General features: G+C 49.6%; 1 protein-coding gene across 1 annotated transcript; it reads right to left on the bottom strand.

Annotated features, from left to right (window-relative positions):
* Positions 1-5,141: 5,141 nt before the first annotated feature.
* CPA5 (carboxypeptidase A5) lies at positions 5,142-27,583 on the bottom strand. The gene is made up of 11 exons (XM_053609151.1): positions 27,468-27,583; positions 26,305-26,386; positions 24,709-24,843; positions 16,211-16,309; positions 14,776-14,877; positions 10,952-11,053; positions 10,513-10,623; positions 9,010-9,100; positions 6,168-6,367; positions 5,757-5,841; positions 5,142-5,329 (listed from the first exon to the last, which is right to left on the bottom strand). The coding sequence occupies exons 1-11, from the start codon at positions 27,581-27,583 to the stop codon at positions 5,142-5,144; spliced, it is 1,311 nt and encodes a 436-aa protein (XP_053465126.1).
* Positions 27,584-27,799: the final 216 nt, after the last annotated feature.

Below are 27,799 nucleotides of genomic sequence, written 5' to 3'. Positions count from 1 at the left end.
TAGCTCCCAGCAACCTCCAACTCCTGGGCTCAAGTGATTCTCTTGCCTCTGCCTCTCAAGTAGCTGGGACAACAGGCACCCACTACAGTGCCTGGCTATTTTTTGGTTGTAGCTGTCATTGTTGTTTGGTGGGCTCTGGCTGGATTTGAACCGCCAGCTCAGGTGTACGTGGCTGGCACCTTAGCTGCTTGAGCCACAGGCGCCGAGCCCGTAAAATTATTTTCTTTGCTACTTCATAACTCTAATTTTGCTACTGTTATGACTCCTAATGTAAATAGCTGATATGCTGGATGTATTTTCATTGGTCGCAACCCACAGGTTGAGAACCACTCTGTACAGTCTCTAGAACTTGCATGTCTATGTCTTGATCTAGCATTTATTTGATAAGCCTTAACTCCCAGCCTTTATCTCCCTGGGCTTGCTGAGAAGACCTGTGGCCCCTTGGTCCTGGGAGAAGTAGCAGGGAGCTGGGACTAAGCATAGCCCTGGCATCAGTCTTTTCCCAGCTGTTAGGTTCAAGTCTCATCGTTCAGAGGCCCCTGTCTTTATAACTGCATACAACATCTGGAAAGTTCTATGGCTTTACGATTAAGTCAATCACTTGGTGAACTAGAACAAGAAACAGGTTCTGAGGCCCCTTAGATCCTCTCTGCTCCTCAGAATCTGTGGCAGCTTCCCTTCCTCCTGCCCAACAGAACCCCAGTTTTATTTGGGGCAGTAATGTGCCCAGCTGTAGGATAGTTTCCCAGCCTCTCTTGCAGCTGGGCTTGGCCATATGACACAGTCCCAACCAATAGGGTGTAAGCTGAAGTCCCCGAACCTGCTGACTTAGCCAGCTCATGTTTTTGCCCCATGCTCTTCCTGCCTGGAATTTAGTCACGTGGTGGAGGTAGAGCAGCCACCTTGCAACTTGAGGTGAAAATCTAGCAGGATAGCAAATCAGAACAGGTCAGAAGAGTTGGGTCCCTAAGGCATTGAAGAGTCACTGAACCAGGCCTGGCCTGCCTGCCACAGATGACCTCTTATTACGTGATTAAAACAAACCCCCTATTTAGTTAAGCCACAGTAAGGTGGGTTTCTGTCACATATGGCTGAACCTAGGCCTGACCTGTCTTAGACTGGAGAGGAGAAGTGGTCCTTCAACAAATATAGAATCTCTTCTGCATGTCTGGTGTTTCCAGGAGCTGAGCGAGGGTGAGGAGCCCAGACCTGGCCCTCCCTGTGCAGAGCTCACAGCTGGTGGGTGACAGACAACAGCAGACAGAGGTCAATTCGTTACTGATTCTCTTTGCTCTGAAGGAAATAAGTGGGGCCTTGGAAAGGAGAATACTAGGAGGGGAGCTACTTCCACTGGGTGGTCCTAGGACTCCTGAGGAAATGATATTGAAGGGGACAAGTGGGAGGAAAGAATGTTCCAGACAAGGAGGAGGAGTGCATGCAAAGGCTGCCAGCTGGGAAGGAACTGAGAGGAAACCAGTGAGGTTGGAGCTGATGAGGAGACAAGAGGTGCTGGGACAAGGTGGGAGAGGTAGGCAGGCTGATCACTCGGTGCCCTGGGTGAGGGTTTTCTTTAAGTTGTTGAAGCATTTTGGGAAGAAAATTGTCTTTTAAGAAGACTCCTTCTGGAAAGCAGTTTTAACCTCAAATTTGTGGGCCTGATGGCTGTGCAGAAATCTTGCCAATGTAGCTGTGAAAACAAATTTCTCATCCCTGGTCCTGAGGGGCGTCAGGCTTAAGCCACATTCAGATTCTGAAAGCAGAAGATGAATGGTCGGCCCAAAGGCCAGAGCCCGCACTGCCATATGTGCCTTTAGTGACCATCCTCTCTGAGCCTGAGCTTCCTCGTCTGAAAATAAGACACTAAGAGTTCCACATCTGCCTGCTGTGAGGAGGCGATGTGTTGCACTTAGCACCATACCTGGCTCGTAGTAAGTGCTAGAAAAAAGTTATTCTTGCTGTTAATGGGAAGCTCCTCAGAGTCTAAATACTCCTTTCTCTAGGCTAGCGAGCACTTCTCCAATTGGCAACAGCATCACCTGGCCCCCAACCCGGGGTCTCTGACTTGGTAGGTCTGGGGTGGCCCAAGAATTGGGATTTTCATTACGCTTCCAGGAGAGGTTGATGCCTATGGCCTGCAGACCATATTGCTCTAAGATAGGGCTGAGGCAGCCCCCAGAATATACCCTAGAGAACAATGCCTGACCTCCCACTGCTGTCACCACCTCCAGCCCCAGTGGTCAATAGCAGACAGTGGGAAACTCCAAAGCCCAAGTCCCCCTGGAAGACGCGAACATGTTGTTTCTGGGAAACAGAAATCAGGGATGGTACTTTAAAGGTACCTCCGAACCCCTTGAGCAGATGGTAAAAATGCAGATTTGGGGTTGACCCCAGACAGTCTGTTTCAGTCTGAAGCTGGAACCTGAATATCTTCATCATGTTAAACAAATCCCATGGATTCTGCTGCATGCAGACCACCAGCCACACATGGAAAAATGGGGACATGGTGGTTTTAGAGTTAGATAAACCCACATTTAAGTCTGCCTTAACAATTTTCTATCTGTGTGGCCTTGCCTGGCCTGCACAATCTCTCCAAATCTCACTTTTCTTATCTGAAAAATGAGCTTATTAATACCAGAAATACCCTCCCTAAGAGGATGAAATAAAAATATTTGTGTAGATGACATAAAAGTTATAATCACAGACTCCAGTGTGCAAAGGTATAACATTCTTTATTTATCTCCAGCTTATATTAACTTAGCCCATGACCTTGTATTTCCACTAACAGCAGAAAACTTTGGGTTGGAAATTCCACCTCCCTCAGACCACTTCCAGCTTTAAAAAACCCAATCTTCTGTGGGGAAACTTCAACCAGAATCCCAATTCTTTCCTCCTCCATTGCTGGCTCTTCCTTTGGAGTTAATTTTGTTCTTCAGGGGTTAGTCACCCTGCCTCAGGGTCTCCGCAAGCCAATGCCCCTGTGCTCCTGGGCTTGGCCCTCTGGCCTCTACCCTAGGCTTCCTCACCTCCTCTAAACAGCTGCACCCTAAGGTGCGTGCAGCCCATATGGCTGCCTCTAATCATCTGTCTAGTCCCTTTCCTCAGACATTGACCGATTTGCTGTTTTAGGGGCCTTATGTGAGGATTTGTTTTATTTTTGTTTTTGTTTTTTTGAGACACAGTGCAGAGGCATCATTATTGCTCACTGTAATCTCAAACTCCCGGGCTCAAGAGATCCCCCTGCCTCAGCCTCCTGCGTAGCTGGACTACAGGCACCTGCCACCACACCCAGCTAATTTTTCTATTTTTTTTGAGACAGAGTCTCACTTTTTTTTTTTGGAGACATAGTCTCATTATCTCGCCCTCAGTAGAGTGCTGTGGCGTCACAGCTCACAACAACCTCCAGCTCTTGGGTTTAAGTGATTCTCTTGCCTCAGCCTCCTAAGTAGCTGGGACTACAGGCGCCCACCATAACGCCCGGCTGTTTTTTTTTTTTGTTGCTGTTGTTGTTGTTGCAGTTATTATTGTTGTTTAGCAGGCCCCAGCCGCGTTCTAACCTGCCAGCCTCGGTGTATGTGGCTGGCGCCATAACCACCTTGCTATGGGCGCCGAGCCCAGAGTCTCACTCTTGCTCAGGTTGATTTCAAACTTCTGTCCTCAAGCAATACTCCCGCCTCTCCTCCAAGACTGCTAGGGTTACAGGAGTGAGCCAGCCAGCTCGCCTGACCTAAGGTTTTGATCACCTCGGATCCCCTCCTTCCACTAAATGGGCGAACGGCTGTCACCTTTTGCAGGCTGTATGGAAAGCAGGGCCTGCCTGTTCTTACTCCGCTCTGCTGTCTTCCTGTCTCCGTGTCCTTTCTCCAGGGGACAGCACACAGACGTCCACATCCTTTTCTTACACACACACACACACCCCTGGCTCTCACAGATGAAAGTCTGGCTTTCAAGACTATTTTCTGCCTCAGATCTCTATAAATTCATTTACTCTTTAGTTGATTCCTTGTTTCTAGGGGGTATCTGCCTCCTGAGGGCAAGGAGCAGTCCCAGTCCCCCCTCTCCCCCTGCCCCCCTCCACCCTGGGGGAAGTTTCCCATTAGTATATTAACATAGTACTCCTTACCTCCCTTAGATAAGCAATTATCCAGTGTACTTAATACTAATATGAAGCCAGTAGACGATCTAAGGTACGCCCACATAGGAGAAAAACTCATTTCAATTCAAGTTGGGGGGAGGGGGAATGGGCTGGGGTGGGGTGGGGTCCCTCACTGAATGGCCACAGTGTGGTGTTTGGCACACACCTTTTGCATGTGGGACATAATCACAAGAGGGTCTCTACCTAACAAAATTAAATATTTTGACCTGGTTGTTTGTACCCTCACATTAACCTGAAATAAATTTACTTTTCAATTAAAAAAATGAAAATAAAAAGCTCTCTTAGATAAAGTGCTTCCTTAGCACATGTGGGGCTTGGAGTCACTGCTCTATGAATCACCACCATTATGATTTTGGTGACGAAGAGGTGGAGGAGGGATTCTTCCTTCTGGACATGTTGGAACTTTGCTGTGCTGACTCTGACCCTGCACCTCAGAGGAGCAAACAAGTGACTTGTTCCTGTTCGGGAATGGGGTGAGGGAGATCCTCTGGGTGGAGACCCCTGCCCTAGGCCCCTGCCTCCTCCCCAGCATGGGAAATGGAGCAGAGGTAGAGGCTGCCAGATAGGACCCACCTCTCCCCGCAGGGGCCGGAAATGCTACCACTGGCATCCTCTCCTAGGGTCATCTTAAAACGTAAATATGCAGGGACGATGTATATCTTAGTAGCTAGTGGGGTGAGTTCTCTGTTCTGGGCCCCTCTGAGAAAATGGCACAGCCTGCTGCCTCTCACTTTCCTGCAGGTGGACTGGGGAGTGGAAAGGCTTACTCTGGCATTTTAACCGTCCTTGGGAGATCATGGTCAGCCCTCTGTCCCCTCCTCAGTGCTGAGCTCAGAGGGGTTGGTAGCCAACACTAAATAAACTTGTGTTTATTTTCTGAGAGTTCTGGACAAGGGTGTGGGGAGGAAGGTGTATAACTCAGGTTTTAGTAGGAGGCCAGGCCTTGGGGAGGATGATGAACCTTCCTGCTCTACCCTCAGTTGTGATGCTAGTAGGGGTGATTCAGGGTGTGTTTCATGATGGTCAGAATCGCCATCCACGTCTCCTGGGCTGTGGGGATGATCTGTGTGGCCGGCAGCAGGAAGCCATAGCGCCCCGTGTCCCGGAGCTCAAAGCTGAACGCATACTTGATACCACTGTCATAGGCCCAGTCAACAGTGATCCCACTGGCCACGTCTAGAAGCAAAAGGACCCAAAAGTGTCCCCCACAGGAAGAAGATGTGGCCACAAGGTTGTGTGGATAGAGGGTCCCTGCCCGCCCAGACCACACCAAGCTTTCTGTCTAGCCCTCCACCAGGCCCGCACCCACCCATCCAGCCCATTCTCCCTACAAAAAGAAAGCTCCTGCTTTCTTAGGAGAGCAGACTTAGGCTCTTCCCCCTCAGGGAGCCTTGCAGCAAGCCAGACACCAGGAGTTGTGTGTGAATGCTGCAAGGAAACAGCTGCCTGGGCACCACGGTGTGCCCTTCTATCCAGATGTGGGAAGCAGCGTTGGCCTAGCTCAGCTCCATACATGGCACTGGCCTGTGGCTAGCCAGGCCTGCCCCTGCCCAACTCCAAGTGGAGATGGCATCTAAGGTAGTGCCAGGGGAGGCTCACTCACAGAGGGTGGTGCTGATGCTGCCAAAAATGTACTGGATCCCGTGAACCTTGTACAGGGCCTTCACCGCATCCTTGGCAAGATCGTACTGCAAGATTACATGCACAGGGTGAGGCCGGGGCACAAAGGGCTCCCACACACTCCTGCACCCTCACCAGCTGGGGAGAGGCATGGACTTGGGAATCCTGGGAGTTGAGTGTGCAGATGGTCCTCATGAGCAGGGAGCACAGGCTCCTCTGGCTTTGAACTTGATCACATGTGAGAACAACATGCTCCCCGTCCCCCAACCATGGAATCTGTTGGTCCAGATCCCTGTTTCCCAAGTGAAAGCCTGGACTCTCTGGGAGTGTATTAGATACAGGTTTTCCCAGGGAAGGGCCTTCTTCTGCCCAAGCCCTAAGTGGCCAGTCTCACCAACTCCTTCTCGTTTGAAACAGGCTTCAGTGATTGGCCATAAGGGTACATGAGCATCTGAGAGTAGCTGTGGATAGAGATCAGCGCCTTGAAGTTCCCATGGGATGTGATGAAGTTCACAATGGCAGACACTTCCGGCTCTGACTGAGGGGATGGCCCATGATAAGTCTCTGAGCAGGGGTTGTTGTTAGAGCCATTTCCTGGGGGTAAAACAAAGTCACCCACCGGGTTAAATCCCCAAGCATAGCAGAGACACTTAGCACTCTCTCAGAAAATACCCTCACGGGTCCCCACATTTCCCGTCTGCTTTGTGGGTTGGTTGAGGTCATGTGACTACTTCTGTCCAATGAAAATGTGAGCAGAAACACAGTGGTCTAATAGGAGCTCACTGTAGCCTCGAATTCCTGGCCTCAAGGGAACCTTCTGTCTCAGCCTCCCATATAGCTGGGACGACAGGTGTGAGCCACCACGCCTTCCTTTCTTCCTCTTCCACTCCTCTTCTGCTTTCCTCCCTTCTCTAAGGGCCACGTTGTGGTGGGCCAAATTGGGCTGGTGACGACTTACAGGTGAGGGACATGTTTGGAAGAAGCCATCCCGGTTTCTCCTCCCCTCATCCCTGAAATGGCTGCACGCAAGCCTGGTCCAGAGGCCAGTGATCATCCCAACTTCTGAAGCTTCTTGAGGATCCCGCAGCACCCCTCCCCACCCTTGGAGTAGGGTACTGTCCCAAGGACCAGTTTAGATAGTGCTCTAGGAATGCAGCACACAGGTTCTCCCTAAGAGTGCAGAGTGGGAGGGATGGTCTACAGATTACTCATTACACAGCAATCAAATTAAGCAATAATATAGCCATAAACAAAACCTCTCTGCCTGAGTCACCAGCTCAGACACACTATTTCTGGCCACAGACAGGCCCAGAGGCAATGTTGTCACCAGGGAGCACATTCCCTCTTGTTTGCTGGTCCTCACCTGGACTGGGGACCCAGCTCTGAAGGGGATGTGCCTGCAGACAGCAAGTGGGTAAAAGGCAGCCCCCCATGCTGAAGTGGACCGGCTAACAGTGGCCTTGTTTGTTGTGTCTGCCAGGAGCCTTTGCACCTGCTCCACTTGATGAATGACAAATAGCAACAGATGCGCAGAGCAGAGCGAGAGGCTGAAAGCTTTGTCTGCTTTTGCAGCCCACGCACAGAAAGCAGTTCCCCTGCCAACGACCAGGTGGCTTTGCCCAAATATGGAGAAACACTTCAGGCCATTAGTTCTGGTTTGAGCTAAGCAGAATAAACTAATCTTCCCCTGGCCAAATGGGAATTAGCTGCCTGCGTCTCTGACGTTCACAGTCAAGGTCCTCTGAGCCTGCCTGCTTCACAAGTACCTGCTAATGGATTCATTAGCTATTTATTTTTCCTTCTCTAAAAATGTAATTTGTAGCAAGGGGAAATCTGTGGAAGGACATGGTAAATTATTAAAAACAGTGATCGTTGAGTAATGGGATTATGAGAGCTCTTTGCCCCCTGTGGGCTTTTTCCCCATAATTGTTTTGTACATTGTGTACGTACAGATTTTTTTTTCCTGTGGTGAAACCCACAGAAGTTATTTTCTTTAAGAGGTAATTTATCTTGCTGTCTTGGGGTCCTCGGACACTCACTCCAGTCAGTTCTGATAGGCCCCCATGGATGCCCACCCAGGCAAGTGTGTGGTCACGTGGAGGTGGAAACGCCTAATTTGCATGGTCTTGTGCTCTTGTACAAGTGGTGCTGCCCAGACCCCAGACCCTCAGGCAACCCCAATACTGTTGGCTGGAGGCCTTGCTCCCAATGAGAACAGAGCCTAGGAAGCCAGATTTTCAAAGCAATAGGCATCCAGATACCAGAACGTTCTATCTCACTGCTTTGGATGCCAGCCTGTGGGTCTGCTGGGCAATGCTGATGGCACTGTCCCCTGTGGAGCCAAATCCCGATCTGCTCTTGGAACATGGATGCTGTGTCTGGGGCCAAGGGCTGTGTCTATTCTGGAGACTGTTCTGGCTAGACTCAGCATCCCACCCATCAGATTGCTGCACTCCCAGGGTCCGTGTACCTGTCTCTGAGCTTTCAGGAGGCCTCAGTATCCCTGTCTAGGTCCTGTGCCCCTGGCATGGTAAGGGAAAAAAATCAGGGAAGAACATCAAGGAACTTAGGAGAAAGCTGCCCCCCCCTTTCACCAGGCTCACACAGCCCTGTAGGTGTGCACCAAGCCAGCTGGCCAAGAGTTACAAAGTAGCCAGACAAAAGTAAAAAGTAGACCCAAATCAGCATTGATGATAAAAAAAAAAAATAAAACAACAAACAACAACAACAAAAAAACTGGCCCATCTTACCGTATATTTGAACTATTGTTCTGGCCTTCCCAAAGGGTAAGTTTCAGGTCCCTTTCTCAGGGAATGAGTCGACAGGCATTTTTCCTTATGCTGCACTCCCTTTAGAGAAGAGCTAGGGATATTTTAGGGATAACTCTGGATTTTGAAATCCAAGAAGACTACTTTGTACCTCCTTAAGCCTTTCTCTGCCAGGTTTTGGATTTGGTTCATATGGCTAATTCTCGTATCAGAAGATGGGGGCTCCTTTAAATATTTCTCGTGAAGGCTTAGCATCTGTGTACACACGGGTGCAACCTCTCTGCTAATCCTGTGGCTGCTCCTAGATGTGTGCATGCCTGTCCCTAGCCATGACTCACACACGAGCTCACTGCTTTGTCCTGTGCCACCCGAGTTATGAGCCAACATAATCTGACCGGGTGGGAGAACCTTCCAAGGACAAACAACTCCCTCTCCAGCCCTGCCTCCAGGCCCCGCAGATCGTCATACCTCCAAAACCTGACTTCCAGTTCCTGTTGAGATCCACGCCAATGCAGAAGATTCCAGGTCTAGTGGACTTGTTCTTCCGCCACAAGCGGTTCTGACAAAGCCCAAGTCAGGTGACCTCATTCACTGGGCCAACTCCCAGGATGGGAGCCTCTGACATGGGGGGTGGGGGTGGATGCTGAGGGGCCAGGGAGGAGCAAAGGGAGGAATCACTAGGGGGGGTGGATGCTGAGGGGCCAGGGAGGAGCAAAGGGAGGAGTCACTGGGGGGGTGGATGCTGAGGGGCCAGGGAGGAGCAAAGGGAGGAATCACTGGGGGGGGTGGATGCTGAGGGGCCAGGGAGGAGCAAAAGGAGGAATCATGGGGGGGGTGGATGCTGAGGGGCCAGGGAGGAGCAAAGGGAGGAATCACTGGGGGGGGTGGATGCTGAGGGGCCAGGGAGGAGCAAAGGGAGGAATCACTAGGGGGGGTGGATGCTGAGGGGCCAGGGAGGAGCAAAGGGAGGAATCACTGGGGGGGTGGATGCTGAGGGGCCAGGGAGGAGCAAAGGGAGGAATCACTGGGGGGGGTGGATGCTGAGGGGCCAGGGAGGAGCAAAGGGAGGAATCACTGGGGGGGTGGATGCTGAGGGGCCAGGGAGGAGCAAAGGGAGGAATCACTAGGGGGAGTGGATGCTGAGGGGCCAGGGAGGAGCAAAGGGAGGAATCACTGGGGGGGGTGGATGCTGAGGGGCCAGGGAGGAGCAAAGGGAGGAATCACTGGGGGGGTGGATGCTGAGGGGCCAGGGAGGAGCAAAGGGAGGAATCACTAGGGGGGGTGGATGCTGAGGGGCCAGGGAGGAGCAAAGGGAGGAATCACTGGGGGGGTGGATGCTGAGGGGCCAGGGAGGAGCAAAGGGAGGAATCACTGGGGGAGTGGATGCTGAGGGGCCAGGGAGGAGCAAAGGGAGGAATCACTGGGGGGGGTGGATGCTGAGGGGCCAGGGAGGAGCAAAGGGAGGAATCACTGGGGGGGGTGGATGCTGAGGGGCCAGGGAGGAGCAAAGGGAGGAATCACTGGGGGGGTGGATGCTGAGGGGCCAGGGAGGAGCAAAGGGAGGAATCACTGGGGGGGGTGGATGCTGAGGGGCCAGGGAGGAGCAAAGGGAGGAATCACTGGAGGTTGGGGGGTGGATGCTGAGGGGCCAGGGAGGAGCAAAAGTAAGGAAGCACTAGGACAGGATGGGGCTGGCATAGGGCTGGGCCAAGGCTGCAGATCAAGGACTTCATAGTTGAAGTTAGGATCTAGGGAGAGGCCTGACATGGGCTGTCAATAGCGCCCTTCCCTAAGCAGCAGGAAGGCAGTCAGAGGGCAATAAGCCGCAGGTGCAATGCCCGAGCACCCTCCTGCCCTCAGTGAGGCTCTCTGCAAGGAGCGCTGCAGGGGTTGGCTCCCTGAGGTGCAGTGACCTTTCCTCCATACCCCTAGAATAGACTCCCTTCCCCTATGCTCCCCAGGTGCCCTCACCATGTTGTGGGTAAAAGCAAACCCATCAGGGTTGGTGACAAGCTCTATGAAGATGTCCATGGCTTTCAGTATGTCTGTCACGACGTTGTGTTTACCATATTCACTGACAATCTGCAAGAAAAGGTGAGGGGCGGGAGGCCTCTCCTGGGAGGTGGTACAGGACATTTGCACAGAGAGTGGCTGCAGGAAGGAGTGGCACGAGACCATCAAGTACATCCTTCACAAAGAACCAAAAGCTTGGATTTTAAACAACTGGAAGACAGAGGATAGAAGTGGGTTCTGTGCTGCAAAAGGCCAGAGCACATAGCGGCTGTTCCAAAAGGCAGGAGGAGAGAGAGCACCCAGAGTAAAATGTGGCCACTGGAGGTGCCCTTAGTCGCCAGCCCCTCCCTCAGTTCCAGCCCCATCACAGCGCCCTCAACCGTGGGTCTTTGCTGACCTTCTTGGCCGTCCAGATGCCGGTAGCATGGGTGATCCACTCCCGGGAGTGAATTCCAGTGTCAATCCAGATGGCTGGGCGGCGAGAACCTCCAGTGCTGAACTGGGAAAAATAACCAGGCCCCAAACAGAAGTTCGACCTGAGACAGCTACTGTCCCTGGGCTACTGGAGGGAGGCCTCGGTTGGATCCTTTCTGCCTGGGCAACTCTCTACATGCCGGATGTGCTTAGCCCAAGAGAGGGTGTATGCGCGGGTACCTGTGTGGACCCAACAGTGCACAAAGGGGGTGAAACGGCTTGGCAATACACAGTCCCCTTGGAGAGTGAAGTGATCCAGCCAAAGGCACCAGATTTCTCAGGATTGAAAGTATCTTAGCAGAGACTAGTGTTTCTCAAAATTTAATGGGCACATGAATCCCCCAGAGATTTTGATTCAGTATCTGTGGGGAGGGGTCTGAGGTTCACCATTTCTAGCAACATCATCAAGCGGATTTTGTTGCTACTGAACAAGAACCGCACTTTGAGTAGCAAGGCCTTAGACTAGGGGTGAGGAACCTGTGGCCTTCTGGGTCCTTAAGACCAGACTTTTGACTGAATCATCCAAATTTTGCAGAACAAATCCTTTTATTTTTATTAACATATTTTTGTTCAACTTTTATATTTTTATTTCATTCTGAAAATGAATGTATTTAAAGTACCAGAGAATAAAATAAGTTACAACAAAATAATCCTCCCAGATGGACAGGCACAATTAGAACATCAGTAAGCCATAAGGGCTAACTTGATGGCTGCTATGCTCATGATTTAGTTCTAACTTCCCCCGCCTGACTGGCGCCACTACCGCACCAGGCTGGCTAGCGAGAGTTTATGGGGGTCAAGTATGCCAGTCTGTTATCAGCTTTTGACAACAGTGTGCTGTGTTTCTGTTTGAAGTGGAATTTGCGAATAGTTGTGCAGCTCAACAGTATTTCTTAATTCTGTGTGCTTAACAGCCCATGGTGTCCAAGAAGACCAAGAAAACACTGAAGGAAGAAAACAGGTTTTTAATAAGGATTGGGAATTGCAATATTATCTTGTTTCTGCTCAAGATAAGACAATTTGCTTGCTTTGTGATACTGCAATATCAACATTAAAGAAATTCAATGCTCATCAGCATAGAGGGAGAGGTACAAAATGTTCTATTGCAGAAATTAAAAGATGAAAAGCAAAAGCAAAGACAGTTCTTTCAAGCAGCAATAAGACCTGGACGTAATGCTACTGAAGCAGCTTACAAAGTAGCTTATATAGTCAGAGAAAAAAGAGAAGCTATTCCGTGATCCAGAAATGGTGAAAAAAGGCACTGTTGAAGCTTTAGAATCATTAGACCCTGGTACCGTTACAAAGAATAAACAACTGCCTCTTCTGAGGACAGCCATACCTTAGCACCATGAATTAGCCTTCAGATTAACAGAACAACTACCTGTAATACTTCAAAATGAAAATATCCATTATTCAATCACTTTGGATGAATTAACTGGTACTACTGACTCTGCACAGTTTTATACTTCATTCACGTCATAACAGAAAATTTTCTTTGCTACAAAGAGTCACTTTGGGTACTGTTCTGGGAACACACAGGGAATAGGTATCTTCAACTTGCAAGACAAACGTCGTGAAGTTGGAATGAATTTGGTAAGTATAGTTAGTATATATACAGTGTGCCTTTCATGACAGGGACAACACAAAGAGTTTATTGCACAGATTAAAAAAAAAGTATGAACAGATCCAGATGCCCTTGTTCTTTTCATTGGATCTTGCATGGCAAAATCTCTGTGCTAAAGCTCCTACTTTAAGTGACACTTTGCAACAAGTTGTAAGTATTGTTTAACTACAGCATATTTGTACAAAGGCAACAAACATAGTTGTCAGTTTTTTAACATGCTAAAGTTAAGGAATGAGATATTCCATGTGGATTTGCTATATTACACTACAGCATGTTGGCTATTGCAGGCACGTGTGTTAAGCCAAAATTTTACCTCTGTTAAAACAGAAATTTTACAAAGACCAGAATCAGCAATGTGAATTATTGAAAGAATATTTCTAGCCTGAGCTAGAACAAGACTCCATCTCTACTACTAATAGTGAAACTGAGGTAAGAGGATCACTTGAATCCAAGAATTGGAGGTTGCTATGAGCTATGATGACACCACGGCACTCTGCCCAGGGTGACAGCTTGAGACTGTCTCAAAAAAAAGAAAAAACAATATTTCTATAAGAATTCAGCATTTCTGTGTGATATGCCAATTCAAAATGACTTGACTATTTCTTTGCAAGGTAAAACTATGTTTATATATGATATATGGCAAAAAAAAAAAATCCATGCATTTCAAAAACAGCTATCTTTTTCCCAAAACACTTCTTCTTCAAATTTTCCCCAGTTGGCAAAGCTCATCAGACTTATTAATTGTAGAATACGATGAAAGGTTCACTGACTCTGAGAATCATGATGACATTACACTCAAATCAGCATTTCAGCCTCATCTAGTCGATGTCTCCAAGGCCCCTAAAGAACCGTAGATGGAATCTATTGAGCTCTCAGTAGATGACATTTTAAAGCCATTGTTTGATGCTAAGAAAGATCTAATTAAAATATGGAAAAGTGCAGTAGAATACCCATGCCTTCAGAAACATGCCCCCAAAATGTTTTCTTGTTTTTCAAGAAATCACAAATGCTGATCACAAATACTGATACCCACGGGGAGGATTACCTGAAACTGTAGATCTCCATGCTGCAAGCAAATACTCAAGTGCTTTCCAACAAAAAGTAGACTTCACGAAGTCGTTTAAATGTTAGTTCACTTTAAGATTAACAAATGGTTTTATTTTTTGGAAATTATTAAGTATATAGTAGTTAGATTTTTACAAAATAATGTAGATTTTTAAGTATTTCTAATTGAAGTATGTCTAATTGAAAGCAGCATTGTAGCCAAATTAATGCAACCTTCCAACAGGACCTGTACTAAGAGTTTTCTGACAGGCTCTGCCTTCACCTCCCCTGCTTTCTTCATGACCAAAGGGACTGTGATTGCCAAGTGGCCCTGTCCCAGCGGCCCTATGAAGGGCTGCAAAGATCCCTCGGAAACTCAGGCCTCTGTGCAGGGCTACCTGAGCCAGATGACATCAGTAATTGGCAAATGGGCCCTTTGTGTATCTCTCTTCCCATTTAACAAAGAATACCAATTCACCCACACTCAGGCCCCAAGTCCAGGTGACAACTGTCATTCAGCAGCTCCATCTCCTTAGCAACCCTCCTACCTGCTTCCTGACCAAGAATGTGCCAGGTCATAGAATTATCACCTGTCTTTATCTACTAGGATGGGTCCCTGAATGCCACAATCTCAACACTTATGGGTCACCTGAGGACAGAAGAATGTGTGTCTTCTCTCTCCCCAGAACTCTTTTTCCTTTTTTTTTTTTTTTTTTCTGTAGAGATAGAGTTTCACTTTATGGCCCTCGGTAGAGTGCCGTGGCATCACACAGCTCACAGCAACCTCCAACTCCTGGGCTTAAGCGATTCTCTTGCCTCAGCCTCCCGAGTAGCTGGGACTACAGGTGCCTGCCACAATGCCGTGCTACTTTTTTTTTTTTTTTTTGGTGTTGTTGCAGTGTGGCCAGGGCTGAGTTTGAACCTGCCACCCTCGGCATATGGGGCCGGCGCCTTATCGACTGAGCCACAGGCGCTGCCCTCTCCCCAGAACTTTTACCCAGCCACTAGCCCACATGAGCTCAGTCTTATGCCAGAGGCTCTCACTGGCAAGTCTAGTGGTGGACACTGCAAACTTTTACCTTCAGGACAAGAATGGACCGATTTTCAAAGCTGTTGCCAATCTGAATTTTTGAGACAATGTCTGAATTCTCAGTTACAAAGCTGTCAATCCAGCTATATATCTGAAAAGAATAAAGTTTATCAGACTGGCAGTTAAGTAGGCAGAGCATAAACCCCAGGACCTCTCCAAATATTCTCCTTTCCCTCTCCACCCTCCTAAATGCTTTCTCTCATTCTGCTCAGGTCTAAAAGAACCCAGATCAAGAATTTTAAAAATTGGGCTGGGCACGGTGGTTTATGCCTGTAATAAACCACAGCACTCTGGGAGGCCAAGGCGGGCGGATCACTGGAGCTCACGAGTTTGAGATCAGCCTGAGCTAGGACTAAGGGCAGTGAATTGTGGTCTGGGTGGATTCCCAGGCTCCTTGCTCCTGTGTAGAGCTATGCCTTTGCCTGAGAGAGCAGCAGGTGCTGAACTTGCTGAAATCCCCAGGTTCAGTCTACACAGCTCTCTCTAGTTGGAGAGTCTCTCTCTTGCCCCTATTCTCAGGCCCATTCAATCCATTTGACAATCTGACAGACCTGGTAGTATTGTTTTTTATCTTCTCACTTTTAGACATTAAGTCCCTTGAAGGAAGGTTTCTGGTCTTATTTATCTTTTCTTTGGCCTCAGTAAATAATGACAGACTACATTAATTCATTCTCTAGTCTTTCAATATACATAACCGAATTAACAATTATATGAAAGAAAATAGATCCTCTACTATAAGCTTTCTGACACAGAAAAAATGATCATAATAGAGTGGACAATATCATAATGTCATGTCCTTTACATACAAAATGAGACTTTGTCTTGAGTTGCTTTCTGGAGCAGGCATCCCTGTGCCCTCCTTGCATATCCTCCTTTATAAGCAAGTCACAACTAGTCACCACCTGCCCTAGCTGGCTGTAAATGTGACTGTGAATTTTCTCTAAGAGAAGGTAGCACTGTTTGATTCTACAAACACGGCTTTCCAATGAGCCTGGCTTCCTGCCCCTTATGTACCCTAGTAGGCATAGCTGGGACCACTGAACACCAGGAATGGTCATGGAGAGGTAGAGAACCCTGAATCCCTAGCCAAAGCTCTAGATGCAGAGGCAGGATCTGCCTGCTCCGTCCTGCCCACGAGACGTTCTGCCTTATGCTCTGTCTAGTAGACCCATCGCTCTGTTCTGTACCTGCCCAGGGTTGTGCATTTGAACTACAGGCCCCTCTCTCTGAATCCTGGCATCTGGACCTCTCTGAGGCTGTCTGTCTTCCTAACAGACCTTTACCTAGTATCTGTTCTGAACTTCTCAAAAGTCAGTCACTGGCTCCCATAGGCCCCGGAGTCCTTCCTTAGTCTCTTCGTGGGTCTGGAGACCCCGAGGGGCCCAAAGGTGCAAGAGAGCCCAGCGTTTGACCAGGCGACCTACCTCCTCCAGATTGTGGTAAGAGGAATAACTGAAGCTGCTGGTGCTACGCTCCAGCCGGCGGGATTTCGCCATGGCCTCTCTCTCCTCATCCAGCAGCACCTAGGAGCCAGGGAACACAAATTAGCAGGGCAGGGCTGAGCTGGCTGGGCCTCTTCTGAGCCTCGCCTCAGCTGGTGGGCATAGACAGTGGTGACACAGGAGAATGAGCCCCCAGGAGGACGTGCCTGGTGGCTGCGGGACTCTCCTGCCTGGCAAGCTGGCATTCCTACTATCATTTCCCAGACAAGCACGGAGCAAGGAGTCAGAGAGATGAGTTCTGAGTCTGCCTCTGCCACTAACTTCCTGTTGCCTTAGTTTTCTCAGCTTAAAAATTGGGTCTGAAATACTTGCCTTGCCACGTCATGGGATAAAAATGTAATAATAGATATGAAGATGTTTTGGGAAAAGGTGTTCACAGTCTACTGTCAACATTTTTTTGGACCTACAAACATTCTGTTAAGTCAGAATCCAAGATGAAGTGTGTATACTATGCCCCTGAGGGGAGCAGAGAGCTCCTCTGACTCCCAATATTGACTACTCCCAGGAAGCAGCTTAGACAACGGGTATGCAAGCCATTTATAAAGGCATGTATAGACAATGCCATAATAATAATTATTATTATTAATGTGCCAGTGATCTCTCACACACCATGTTAACTGCCTCCCACACATGTATAGGTGAACCCAAAGCGAAGCCCTTGGGTATCAATTTGGAATTGGCACTCGGTCCTCACATGGTACTTCCTACTGACCATAGAGAGGGCACCCAGTGCCTAGGTGGGTCACCACTCACTGCTCAGAGCACCCACATCATCCTGGGGCATTTTCCCCAGCAGATGCCCTCTCATTGGCCCCCAGGGGTTAAGGTACCCCAGGATTGAGCACTGGCTGTCCAGTGTGGGAAGTACCCCAGAGGACACTGAGAAATCATCTTTATTAGTCCAGACGTGGTGGCTCACACCCGTAATCCCATCACTCGGGGAGGCCAAGGCAGGTGGATTGCCTGAGCTCACAGGTTTGAGACTAGCCTGAGCAAGAGCAAGACCTCATCTCTAAAAATATCTGGGCATTGTGGCAGGCGCCTGTAGTCCCAGCTACTCTAGAGGCTGAGCCAAGAGAGTCACTTGAGTCTAGCAGTTTAAGGTTGCCGTGAGCTAGGATACCACAGCACCCTACTGAGGACAACAAAGTGAGACTGTCTCAAAAAAAAAAGAAAGAAAGAAAGTATCTTTATCAACCCAAACTGCCCTTTGTTTGCAGCTCTGGGTCACATGTTAGTCTGGACAGAAGTTATTTGGGGCTAAGGCCTTTGTTTACAAAGCAATTTTACACTCACTGTCTCACTTGATCTGGTCAGATGACTGATAATGGGGCAGTAATTAACTATTTGTGTTTTCGAGATAAAGGAGACTTTGGAGAAGCTGAAGGTACTTAAAGCAAAACTAACAAGAGGCAGAGTGAGATAAGAACCAGATACCCCATCCCTAGCCTTAGGTTCCTTGAGGCTAGCTATCAAGCAAAGGCCAACAATAAAAACACAAACACAGGGCGGCGCCTATGGCTCAAAGGATTAGGACGCCAGCCCCATATACCAGAGGTGGTGGGTTCAAACCCGGCCCTGGTGCAAAAAAAAAAAAAAAAAAAAAACTGCAAAAAAAAACAACACAAACACAGAGATCGTATAGTCCCAGCTACTTGGGAGGCTGAGGCAGAGGATCATTTGAGCCCAAGAGTTTGAGGTTGCTGTGAGCTGTGACCCTTTGGTACTCTACCCAGGGTGACAGAGTGAGACTCTATCTTTAAAAAAACAGATATGTATATCTGTATGTGTGGAGAGAGAGCATGCAAATGTTTAAAATGTTAATAGCTAAAAACTCCATCATTCTATTCTTGCGATTTAAAAGTTTATTACAATAATAAAAATTTAAGGACGGGCGGCACCTGTGGCTCAAAGGAGTAGAGCGCCAGCCCCATATGCCAGAGGTGGCGGGTTCAAACCCAGCCAGGACCAAAAACTGCAAAAAACAAACAAACAAAAACTTAAGGACCGCCCACCTTCCCCCAGCATAGGAACACAAGACAGAAATATATACCCAATGCTAATAATTCCTGTTAGGATAGAAAGATTAGGATTTTGAGTAAATCATTTTCTTTTCCCTATTTTTGCATTTTGGCAAGGTACTCATACGACTTCAATAAGTAAGAGCTGTTAAATGAACAAATAATAGCAAAACCAAAAAGCCCTAACGGTTAACGCTATTTTCTGTCCTGGGTGCCCCACCCCACCTGCTATGATGAGACCTGTCTGGTGACTGTCGTCTCTGAGGCCTGTTCAGCTTTGCTCATAACTCTCGAGTTCATAGATTGCAAAATGGGACTGTGAATCGACGTTTGGGGTTCATCGTATTTCATTTTTGAGCACTGACAGCACGTGAGACAATTACAGCTGCAATGCTCTCTAGCTGAACCAGCCGGGCTGGGGACATTCCCACTCGGGCAAAGCTGGGGTTGCTGGTTATGTTAGATATGTCTGGGGAGCCCTAATCCTCTCTGGCCACTCACAAACCCCGCTGGGAAGCTCTAACAAAAGGACCGCGTCTTCTTCCCAGGAAATCGACCCAAATCTCAGCAGCCCACCGTGACCGATGTGTGGCCGCTCGGGCCAGCTGCTGCCAGCTGTAATGAACAGCTGCAAGGAAGACAGGGTCCAGGCCAGCCTGAGAATGAAGTGAAAGTGCCCCAAGGGTCTTGGGGTGGTGGTGGAGGTGGAGACAGGGAGAAATAGGAAAGGAAGGACCAGAGGACCCACTTCTTCCCATGCAGCCCAAGGACACCCTCAGGAAGACAGGTCCCAAGGGACTGTCCTTTGTTCCACAAAACAGCTTGGAGGCAAATGGGAAGTCTGCACCAAACTGCAAATAACTTTCCCCACACCCTGGCAGCCTTGTAAATGGATATGACACCCTCTTACAAATCGGGAATGTTTGGGCCTCACAGCTAGGGCCCAATTCCAGGAACATGAATCTGCCCTGGCCTGAAAAATGGCTGGGGGCGCTTGCTCGGCTCCCTGGGGATGAGGGAAGGGGACGGGGGGGGAGGGGGGGGGCCTGAGAATGTGGTCTCACCACAGGCTCAGGAAGGCCTAATTACAGTCCTGTCAGGCTCCTCAGGAGAAATAAAAAACAAAACAAAGAAACAACAACTCAGAAGTAAGCCATTTGCCCCCCTGGAAGGCAGTAACCTGACAGGGAAAGTGATACCATGGTGTGAATTAATTTATGAGGGGACGTTGAGCAGGGGACAGCACCTCCGGCTGGGGGAGAGGAGGCTCGACCACAGACACAACGTGGACCGCAGTTCAAGGAACAGAGGGGCTAAGGATTTCTGTGGCCTTCTCTTCCAGGAGCAGCTACGGTTCCTTGGCACTGTACATGGGGTGGCTGGCTGCACACCTGACATTGTGAGACTGGACCCCTGAGGTCGAGGCTAACCACAGGGCTTCACTGCCCAAAGAGCTAAGTCAAAAATCCCACACAAACAAGTGATGAGCACTGAGCAGGGCAGCATGCCAGCCCAGGAGTCACGCTGTCTCAGATTAAATCCTTATGTTGTCACCAGTGTGGGCAAACTACTAACCTCTCCATGCCTCCGTTTCCCCTTCATAAGAGGGGGCTCATGTCATCACCTACTTTAGCACATACTTTAAAGTGTTTTCCTGAGGCTCAGAAGGGCTTACACATGCTTAGAACATTGCCTGGCGCATGCTAAATGCTAGTAAAATGTTAGGTATGAGGATGACACTTGGAGCGACTCCAGGGTTCTGTGATGGGTAACTACAGGCATGGCCAGGGAAAAGGGACTCCTCCAAAGTGAAGATGGCATCTGTGGGATTCGGGTGGCAGAGCTCCTCTTCACCATCATCTGGCGAGTCAGTCAGCACCTGCCCGTCATGTGGCCAGGGAAGGACCTGGGTCCCCTTCTGTCCCTGCTCTGTACTAGCCAGGCTCTGCCTCTCCCAGGAGCTTACCGTGGCTGCTCTTAGTCTCCCTGCCTTCTCCTGTAATCTCCCCGCAGACTTCCTCTCCTGTCTAGAGCAGCCATCCACACCCACATCAGCCAACAGCCTTTCCACCTTTGAAAGCCTGCTGTTTAGACAGAAAGCATTTGTTGAGTGCGCACTATATGCTGGGCTCTGAGGATATAGCAGCCAACAGCACAAAACTGCCCTCCTGGAGCCCACATGGAGGCCCCTGGAGCAGACATCAACTTGTGGTAAGAAGAGCAGTGAGGGAACCAGGAGGAGGAGAGGAGTTGGGGAAGGGGGAGAAGAGGGCATAATTTAAAATCAGGTGACATGGGAGTAAGTCCTGAAAGCAGGGAGGGAATCAGTCATGCAGCTAACTGCGGAACGGCATTCCAGGTATGGGAACCAGCAGGCGGGAAGGCGCTGTGAGTATAGTCGAGAGCCCTGAAGCAGGAACGGGGCAAGAAGCATGAGGAAGGCCCTGCGTGGCTCAGAGTGAACAGGGGAGAACAGTCAGTGGTGCAGGCCAGAGAGAAGTGACTGCTACATCACAGAGCTCCCCAAACCCTCCCGAGGACTTTGGCTCTCAGGGATGAGCCAGGAAGCCCCTGGAGGATGTTAAGCTGAGGAATGACCCGTCAGACTCGCATCTGGCTGCTGTTTTGAGGCGAGGCAATAAAGAGCCAAGGGTGCGATTGGGGAGAGCAGCTAGAAAGCTAATGGAATAATGCAGGTGAGGGACGATGGTGTCTTGGCCCAGGGGTGGCATGGGATGTGTTAAAATATATGAAGAAGGCAGCACCCTTAGGATTTGCTGGTAGATGGAATGTGGGGTGTGAGAAAAGAATCAATTACCACCCCAAGCTTGTTGTCTGAGCAACTGGAAGGACAGTGTTTTCCTGATCTGGGAAAGGCTGCAGAGGAGCAGATGGAGGGCCGGGGGAGCTTGGTGAGGGCCTGGAAAGTGCAAGATGCCCACTGGACACAAAATTAGTAAATATTTGTGTCGAGGGCAGAAATGCCCGGCAGGCGGTTGGACGTAGGAGTCTGGAGGCATAGCTGGAGACATAACATGGGCGTGCTCAGGAGAAAGAAGGTGTTTAATGCCATGATCCCGGGTGAGGGTATGGATGAGCGGAGGAGCGCCCCAAGGACAGAGCTGGAAACAGGAAAACAATGGGTAACAGAGCAGCCACAGCACCAGGATGGCCCTGGAGTGACCGGGAAGTGGAGAGAAGGAACTTTTCCAGGGAGGAGAGTGACTGGAATGCTGATGGAAAGTGAACACTGAGAGCTGACCAAGGGGCTGGACCTAGGAGTTGCACGTGACCCTGCGAGGGCAGCCCTACAGAGAAGAGAGGGACACAGTCTGCTAGGAGACATGGTGGCCACGGAGTCCGTGTCTCCCAGAGTTTTGCTCTAGCTGAGAAATGGGGTGATGGCTGAAGGGTGAGGAGTGTGAAGGAAAGGGACCAAGGGAGGAATTTTTAAGATAGGAGAAATTACTCTCCATTTGTACGCTGATGGGAATGACCCACTAGAGAGAGGGAGATTGGTGAAGCAATATTTGCGCTAAATTGGATTCTGCTCTAGATGGTCGAAGTATGGGTGAATTTTGTTTTCTTCGTGCACTTTTCCCTATTTTCCAAATTATCTATCATGAATATTTATTAATTTTGTAATCAGAAAAAAAGCCATTAAAATCCACAGAGCTGATTGCTCAAGTGAAGCTTTTCCATGGTGACTCATCCTAGGGAAGGAAAAAAAAAAACCCAAAGGGCTGCAAAGAACGAGGAGGTGAAGAAAAATTAAATGCAAATGGAGCTCCCTCAGAATCAGATAATTTCTTGCCTGGCCCACTGCAATTTCCTCGCCATCCTCCTCCTGTCAGTCTCTCCCTGGTGCTGGCCTCAACTCAACACTGTTGCTGTCAGAGTAGCTTTTCTTAAATGCAAATCTGATCATGTTGAAGCCCCTCTGATGGCTCCCCCACCGTGTCCAGGATAAAATCCGACCTCTTCCCATAGCAGAGGATGCCCTTTGCATGGGGTCTGGCCTTGGTCGTCAATCCGGGTGTGGGCCCCCTTCCCTGACCAGCCCCCTTGCCCTGCCGCTCTTCAGCGCACCGTAATTACTGCCTTCTCAGAAGCCGAGCGGGGTCTCTTGTGTGCGCTCCCATAGCAACCGCCCTCTCTCTACCAGCCGCTCCTCCACTCCATTGTAATCACGGATTTACTCCCTCCGCCCCCATCCCCCCACGCCGCTCCAGCTCCCCTGGATACAGGGGCAGGATTTTTTATCTTTGTGCTTCCAGCACCTCGCTCAGCACACAGTAGGGATCTCCCTGTCTGTAGCTGCAGTGAATAGCCCCACCACCGCTTTCTTAAACATCCCTTAGATCACGAGCCACTCCCCCCTGGGTAGGAAGAGGACCTGCTTCCCTTCTTCAAAAATCTCCCTTGCCTCTGACCAAAGTGAAAACCAGCACCCAGGGTTTTCCAGCCTCCCTTCTCAGCCTGCTCCCAGCCACCAAACACAACCCCTCTTCCTTCCTTTCCTCCTCCTTTCCATCAATTCAACTGACATTGATTAAGCTCCAGTCAACAGCCCGTCCTACAGTGGGCACTGGGTTGTAGAAAGAAGGGGGTAGGGGTGGGGGGGCGCATCTGTGAGACAAAGACCAACACATTAACAAGGTCTCTCTCTAGACTTGCTTTTCCTGGACTGGGCCCTGGAGTCATTCATTCAGCAGACAACTACTGAGGGCCCACAGTGCAGAGGATGCTATCCCCAGTACAAGGCTAAGAAGTTCAGTGGACAGGGAGAAAATCAGTCCTGCGTGTCCATCTCTGAAATATAAGACTGGAGGCCAACAACCTGAGCCCTTCCCGTCTGGTTGGCGCCTCTGGGCTCTCCTCCTCTTGGACCCCTCCTCCACCACAGCCACAAATCAACTTGACACAAAGGCATCCCCCACCTTCAGCCCCCTCTAAGCCAAAATGTGATCTTGAGTATGGCAGTCAGAGCTTGATGTGTTGCAGACAGCGAGTTGTTGCTAAAATTCCTGCCTGGCTGGGTTAGGGCCAAGAGTTCAGGGCATTTTCCTGAGAGGGAGTGCAAAGCCCAGAGGGACCCAGGGCATCAAGAGAGGGCAGCAGGGAAGAATGCGGCCCACCAGCTCCAGAGGAGCCAGCGGGGGAGGCTCAGGGGTGACTCTGGGGCCATCCCTGATGTGCAGAAATCAGCGAAAAGTTTGTAGAGACCTCTGCATATCTGTTTGCCAAATGCTGCAGGGTTCCCAGGGCATGAGCAGGAGCAGGGAAATGCAAACTTCAAAATATAGGCCTGGGCTGAACATAAGAATTAAGTTCCTATTTCGTTTGATGTGGTAGCCTCTCTAATCTGTGGGAGTTCCCCTATTTTTGTTTGTGGGGGATTTAATTGGAGAACTGTCCCACCCCCACATGTTGAGTGGGAAACAGATGTGCCTGATGAGGGTTAGTCTTTGAATGGACCCAAGTGCCCCAGCCCTGTGCTCGAATGGGAAAGGAATGCTGCCTAATGCATTGATCCCTCGGCATGCGGTGTCAAGTGTGTGCGCTCCGGGAGACTGTGTTCCCACACTCGGAGCCCTTAGAGGAGATTAGTGGTGTACAAAATGGCTGGCAGTGAATCTATGTGGGTACAGTTCTGCAGGTACAGAGCCAACAACAGCATCCGGGGAAGGATGCAGCCAGGGAGGCTTAACTGATGAACAGCACCCAAAGAACCTTTAGGAAGGAGGCTGTGCTCTCTCTCTGGGAAATCCCTGAAGTCAGAATGACTGAAACAGAATTTCCTGACATTGAGAAAAGATGCAGGGAGGCTGGGGCTCCCGGGAGAAGGCCACCTGTGCCTTACCCAAAGGCACATCTGTAGCTACTTCTCCCACGCGTGTGTGGGGATCCTGCCCAGGAGAGATGCAGGACAGCCCTGCGGTGGGGGCTGGGGGACACACTGGGGCTCATGCTCAGCTTCTGTCACCGTTTCCCGATTCTCTGGAATAAGCAGCTCCCCCAGACGTTGGGAGGCTGGGACACAAAGGGAACAGGAAGAAATAGTCAGAAAAGCAGAGGCCATCCAGAGGTGACTCCCAGCCTGCCTAGGAGAGACCTGAGCTGTCTCCTCCCATCTCCTCCTTTTCCATCGTTCCTCTATGAGAGGCAAGAACCATTACAACCACACCGTGAGCACTTTCTCTTCACAAACTTTGTCCTAGGTTTACATTTTCTTCGAGAGGCGTCAGGTTTAATCCTTTCCAGGGCATGCTTACAAACACGCAGGAGGAGACCCAGAAACAAAATGTCTCCTTTTAGCACCAAATGTTTCTCCTCCATGTTGGGACACCATCAGAAAGGAATGCGGAAGATGAGAGCCCAGCGGCTGCAAGATCTCACCTGGATGTCCTTTATCATGATGCTGTAAGCAAGGCCATGAGACTCCAGATAAGCTTTGATCTCTTTCAGTTCGGAGAAAGGAACTCTCATATCCACGGGAAGACTGGGCCTGGCTGGGGCACGCCAGAAGTCCACCTTGTTCACGAAGGAAAGAAAACCAGGTGCATTATTATATATCCTGACACACAATTCTTTAGGCCCTCTGGACAGTGAGATAATCTGCTATGCGGTAGCCCCCTTTCAAGACCCCTAGTGGGTGCCTACAAAAGGCAGATTGTACCGAACCCTACATGGACTGTTTTTTTCTTATACGCAGACCTATGATCAAATCTAATGTATAAATTAGGCATAGTAAGAGATTAGTAGCAATCATCAATAATAAAACAATTATAATGATATACAGCATCCCTGTTTTTGAACTTTGGGCTGTTATTAGGTCAAATAAAGATTACTTGAAGACAAGCACCATGGTACCACAACAGTCCCTCTGATAACTGAGATGGCTAGTGGCAGGGGAGCATTGACAGGGCAGAAACGTGAGATTTCATCACACTACCAGAACAGCACACAATTTTAAATTCATGAATTGTTTCTTCTGGAAGTTTCCATTTAATATTTTAAGAGCATGGTTGACTGAGGATCAGGGGGACTGCTGTATACTTAAAAGAGCCCCAATTCCATAACAAAAACCTTACAGCTGAGCAGAAAGACTGGGACAAACAAAATCCCAAGTCACTGAGTTTCTTTCCCTAATTTCAAGCGTCCTCATCTCCCCACACATGTCACAGCTTCGCTTGGATCCAAAGAGCCCTAAAGAGTCCTAAAAGTGAGATTTTAACATTGTCTGGGACATTAACACGGACAGGAATCTTGATCAGGACAGAGCGACATCATTGCTCCCAACCCCTGCAGGGGCAAGAAAGGCTGAATCTCCACCCACATGTCAGCCTTTTGCTATGTTTATTTTTTAATTTGTAAAATGGAGAGTATTATTATAAAATGTTAAGAGTCTTGGCAATAGGGTTACTCAGACAAGTAGGAGGAAGGGCTTTGGGTCAAATCCAGAAATATCTGGTTGTTTCAACAGCCCTCAAACAAAACCCTCCTACTATAATAGTCGAATAAAATGTTTTCCATTGTGAAAACTTGCAGAGGACAAGTGTTCTCAGAAACAAACACTCAAGCTGACAAGGACGAACCCAAATAAAACACGGGTTTGCCAGGCTAAGCCAGTTCACTTGGGAAGCAGATGTGTCCAATCTCCGTGCCACGTGGCATCCCACCCGGAGACATCTGTGCCTCCCATGTGGTTTTTGGAAATTTCAGCCATTTGCTGAGAGGCTCCCTGACAGGGTTCTCTCAGCAGCCTCCTGCCCAGGACAGAGGGGTTGGCTGAAGGAGCCGCAGCTCGAAAAGGAGGCATAGCCCTCTGGGCAAATATCCCCAGTTTTTCCTGAAGAGGAGCCACATTTTATTTTTCCACACTCTTATGCTCTTTGGCAGAGACCTCAGGGGCTGGATTTGGGATGGGGGGGATGGGGAGCTGAAGGTACAAGCCCTGTGGGGGGATGTCCCCAAGCCCTGAGGAGTCCTCACCTTCTGGGGCTTCAGGCCCTCCAGGTCCCTGAGAAGTGAAAGCTGCTTCTCATCTTTGGCCAGGACTCGAAGAACCTGGTCTCTGGAAAAATATGAGGAGGGGTGGAGAATGCCAGGGAGAAAGATTTCTGGAAGGCTGTGTCCCTTAGAAGGGAAGAAGTCGGGAGGCACCGTGTGGGCTGAGGAGCCCTGAGAGGGATGGATTTGTGCACAGCTCCAAGGGGCATGCTGTCCCCGAGCCTGGAGTCCCAGGCTCTCCAGCCCCAACAACATACAACCCAGAGGACTAAATAAAGCCTCTCCATGCTACTGATGGAAGAGCTGAGTCAGGGAGAGAAAGGGAATATGGAGGGCAGTGTGTGTGTGTGTATGTGTGTGTGTGTGTGTGTGTGTAAGAGAGAGAGAGAGACAAAAAAAACAAAGGGAAAATGAAGAGAAGAAAGGAATGGCTGAGGGGACCAGGATCAGGAGGCACAGTTTGTCCCAACCCTGTGGAATGTCTCCCTACCTTATATGGGGGAGCTGAGCTCCTTCCTTTCCCAGTGGAGGCTGGGAGGCCGCCCCCAGTAGGTGTGAACCCTAAGGTCTGCCACCTGGGACAGTGTTGGCTGCTTTCCTGGCTGGCTCTGAGACCGTGGCAGTGAGCCCCCTCTCTAAGCTGTGTCTCCCCACCACTATGCAGATACCAAGGAGTATCTACCTTTTGAGATCTTTGGGAGGTTCAAATCATGTCCACCAGGGCCTGGAGCATAATACTAGAATTTACTATTATTCGAAGGAGGACAACGCCGCACCCAGTTTGGGCAGGGGCACATAGTCTTATGGGAATTAGTAACTTCTTTGAGAAGCCGAGGAAAGCTATGAACCCTTCACCCCCAAAGGAGTATGTACTGTATATGAAAACTGTTACATGTCATTTCAGGGCATTCTTGGAGCCCAAAATCTACCCCCTTGGACTCCAGATTAAAAACTCTGGATATGGTGAGGATCACAGCACAACCGAGCAGCCTGCCCCAGGAGACTGCAGAGCTGGAGGCAGGTTCAGGACAGGAACCCAAATCCTGGCTTCTTTGCCTCCATCAGGTGCCAGCAGGACAGCCACTCCCGCTGGGACCCAGGTGCCCTAGCTCTGTCCTCCCTCTTCTTGTGAAGCAATCACTCACCCTGTGAAATTCATTTGGCCCAAAGCTGCTGTCAGAATAAAGCTGAAGACCAGGAGCGTCTGCCTGTCCACAGGGCACAGCACGGGGCAGGTCCCTCCACTGGGGGTGCCCTGCATGCTTCTTCCTCCAGGCGAGCTTCAAGGGCTTTCCTGGCACATGGACATGGCCCAGGCCTCAGGACGGTGCAGCACCTAGAGGCCGGCAGGCCCGGCCTGAGAAGGGGCGTTAGGCTGCTGGGGAGACCCCACGTGTGGCTACCACACACTAGGCCACCTAGGACTAGGGCCTCCCCTCCCCCCACCCAGACACATCCTCTCCTGGGAAAGGAGAGG

This window comes from Nycticebus coucang, chromosome 11, assembly GCF_027406575.1.
Source record: "Nycticebus coucang isolate mNycCou1 chromosome 11, mNycCou1.pri, whole genome shotgun sequence".
Lineage (NCBI taxonomy): Eukaryota > Metazoa > Chordata > Mammalia > Primates > Lorisidae > Nycticebus > Nycticebus coucang.
Note: the sequence above shows the minus strand (reverse complement) of the source record. Positions and strands in the feature narration are given on the sequence as shown.

Bases quoted from the DNA above. Each gene is read 5' to 3' on its own strand.
- CPA5 (XM_053609151.1), bottom strand. From the start codon at position 27,583: ATGCAGGGCACCCCCAGTGGAGGGACCTGCCCCGTGCTGTGCCCTGTG. The intron at 26,387-27,467 runs GTGAGTGATTGC...ATATTTTTCCAG, and splicing joins GGCCAAATGAATTTCACAGG to AGACCAGGTTCTTCGAGTCC. The intron at 10,624-10,951 runs GTCAGCAAAGAC...CTTTTCTTGCAG, and splicing joins GCATCTGGACGGCCAAGAAG to ATTGTCAGTGAATATGGTAA.